This window comes from Austrofundulus limnaeus, unplaced genomic scaffold (genome assembly GCF_001266775.1).
Source record: "Austrofundulus limnaeus strain Quisiro unplaced genomic scaffold, Austrofundulus_limnaeus-1.0 Scaffold84, whole genome shotgun sequence".
NCBI lineage: Eukaryota > Metazoa > Chordata > Actinopteri > Cyprinodontiformes > Rivulidae > Austrofundulus > Austrofundulus limnaeus.
In genome coordinates, this window is record NW_013952486.1 from 883,672 (window position 1) to 886,887 (window position 3,216).

Genomic DNA, 3,216 nt, shown 5'->3' on the forward strand with positions numbered 1-3,216 from the left:
CGTTACTGGCGTGGTGTACCTAATAAAGTGGCCGGTGAGTGTATATATGTATATGTATAAATATGTTGGTTTTACTCATAATAAATCAATTTATATGCAATTATGTGATCAATACTACTAATACAAAAAGTAAAACATGTGAGCGCATGCTAGCCTGTTGTTTATATAATGATAAGAATTGAGAAAAAAATGCCTGAATAGTTCAGTTGTAATAGTTTTTGTGAAATTTAGCATAAACTATATAAAGTATTTTTCTTGTTCACATGAATATGGTTTTTTTCATTTGTTCTGATGTGTATAAAAATAACGATAAATAATAAAACTCACAATACATTTTTTAGTTTTATGTCTCCTCCACTGGCTGTAAAGGTTACTGAAAAGGCCCACGGACCACCGCTTGATAATCCTAGTTGGGGCTTGTTTTGCGGCTCTGGACACATTTTATTAGTATGTCAAGCAGCAGAATTGGCTCTTTTGGTTGTAAAGGTTGCAGACCCCTGATCTAAAGGAAGGAAAAGGCTATCTAAAAGCTAAAGATTGTAAAAGGCTAGCTGAAAGCTAATGTGGCAAATGCAAGCTAAAAACATCAAAAGACTAACTAAAATGAATGAAATATAACCAAAAAGTAAAAGTAGATGCTATGTAGAAGCTAAATTAGCAAAATATTTTATAAAAGCTAAAAGCATCAAACGGCTAGTTAAAAGTAGTAAAAGATTGCTAAAAAATAAAAGTATAAAATGGATTGCTAAAAGGTACGGTAAGTGCAAAAGGCTAGCTTTTCACAGACTATTTAAAAATACAACAGACAAAAGAAGAAAAAAAATAAAGTGCCCACCACCCCACCCATTCTGCAGGTATAAAACAGAGCTTTCATCTCAGCAGCCCACCATCGACCCAGCCTGGGTTTACAGAGCAGAGAGGAGCAGAACAGAAGCAAAAACAACCCAGGTAAGACAGCCTCTTMAATCATCATAAAAATAAAGAATAAACTAATAATTGTTGCTGCCTTTTTTTAAGATTTAATAAATTATAATGCACATATTCAGAAATATTCTCATTTGTTGTTTGTGAGGTATGGAATCAACACACGGCCCTGGAGCAAACTGTGGGGTTGTGGGTAATAATTCTGCAGCTCTGGAAATCAAAGGACCTCCGCTGCTGCTCGACGCCTGGCTGGTGCCCACTTTCTTCGGCCTCATCATGCTGGTCGGTCTGGTTGGGAACTCGTTGGTCATCCATGTGGTCACCAAGCACCAGCAGATGAGGACTGTCACCAATTTCTATATAGGTAATCTACAACCAAAGTGATCAACAGCAGCAGCATCAAATTGACTTGAATATGATGAATACATACACATTTTTGGATGCAGATCCTTGAATATGCGTCAGTTTCATTAAATGTATCTTGTGTTGATGTGCTTGTTTACTACATGTGTGTATTTATGAGTCACTGTTGTTGTTTTCTTCCAGTAAACCTGGCTACTACTGACATTTTGTTTCTCATCTGCTGCGTGCCCTTCACTGCCACGCTGTACCCTCTGCCCAGCTGGATCTTTGGAGAGTTCATGTGCCGCCTCGTCAGCTACCTTCAGCAAGTGAGATACAGACATTAACAAATCATCACATGCACCCAAAAACACACATATTAAAAAATGATACTGCAAATTCCTGGAAAATTAGAAACATAATAACATACAGTCACCTGTACAGCTGTAAGAGGATACTAGAAAACCATAACTGTACTATATAAAGATTATTATTACAGTAATATCATTAGTGTAAAAAAACATGACACATCATTGCATCATTTAAAAAAATTTTAAATAAATAAAAACCAATAAAAAGGATGTGTGGAAATATGCTCTTATCTGCAAAAGATAAGTATTGAAGAGAGTAGTAAATATATGATGTAATGATATTACATCATATATTTACTCAAATACTATTGATTAAACTACAAGTATAAAAGTGCAATGAGACACTTTGTGTTGTTTCCTGTTTTTATTTCCTGTTTAATTATTTTAATACTCGCTTTCTTTTACAACTCAATACACACACATATATATTATAGGGACATGATGATGTATTAATCACACAATATTTTAGTTAGTGTTTCCCCAAATTGGGGTTAGGGCCCTACTATGGGGTCACAAAGCATAAAGTTTGGGGTCTTACGATTATTTTCAGGAACAAAATTTTATAACAATTAGTTAATTAGTTTTGCAAATGGGAGATGAAAAAAGTTTTTAATAACTTTTTATCAGAGTATAGTTTATTTAGTCTGACAGAATACAGTATCTACTGGTTATTCAAGTTCATGATGGTAACTTGTTGCYACATGAGGTGTTATATGGTACAAAGGATGTTTGTGATAACTCACAAGATGCAGTCAAGACTAACTATTGGTCCTCAGTGTGTAAATAGAAAACAACATAAGGATAATGGAAGTTTCAATTCTGATCTTAGATAAAGTTCAGGTTAAAGTCTGGTTTTCAGTGTTCCACCTTCATAAAATACTGATTTTATGTTGTTTTATTAATCCCAAGAATTTGTCAAATACTCATCAAATRGCTGGAAAATGCAGTTTTGAGTAGATCTTTAACATARTTTTCTGGGGGAGTAGACCCCTGGACCCCTCTAGAACTGCTTCACTCCACAGCTGCTGGTTAACATGAACAAGTGTTCCTCATTACTGTCAGCAGATGTTGGCAGGTATGAGGTCGACATCTGGTRTTCTGTTTCAAATKAATTATATTGTTCACCAATTTAATTGGACAACCTGGTTTCTAAAGGTAAAAAACATCAAAGACAAAACTATTTAATTTGGTATGTAAATGCATGAAAATTGGCAGTGAGAAAATTGCACCACCTGAAATCTTGCCTAGGGCACCAAACTGACTAATTGGTCTGATTATTTGCCATAGTTGGTGTGAGAGAAGAAACATCTTCCTTTCTTCTTCAAGTTCAAGTTTATTTATATAGCGCCAAGTCACAACATACGTTGTCTCAGGGCACTGTACATAAAAAGAATAATCTAAAGAAGAAACCAGCAGGCTGCGTTGAATCACTTTTTTTTATGATAAGATACTTGTACTTTTACTCAAGTATCACTTTGAGGTACTTTATACCAGCACTGATATTTTCAGCTCTTTCTTATAGTCTTAGGGTCCACTTTCAGAAAATGTTTTTAAAAAGTTGGGTCTCACTGCCCCCCAG

General features: G+C 35.0%; 1 protein-coding gene across 1 annotated transcript in view; it reads left to right on the forward strand.

The window, feature by feature from the left end:
• Nucleotides 1-940: 940 nt before the first annotated feature.
• The window catches only part of kiss1rb (KISS1 receptor b), a 7,052-nt gene continuing 4,776 nt past the window's right edge, over nucleotides 941-3,216 (forward strand). Inside the window, exons 1-3 of the mRNA XM_014011709.1 lie at nucleotides 941-948; nucleotides 1,073-1,288; nucleotides 1,471-1,595. Of these exons, the coding sequence (XP_013867163.1) occupies nucleotides 1,075-1,288; nucleotides 1,471-1,595 (339 nt within the window). The 5' untranslated portion in view covers nucleotides 941-948; nucleotides 1,073-1,074. The remainder of the gene's footprint in view (nucleotides 949-1,072; nucleotides 1,289-1,470; nucleotides 1,596-3,216) is intronic.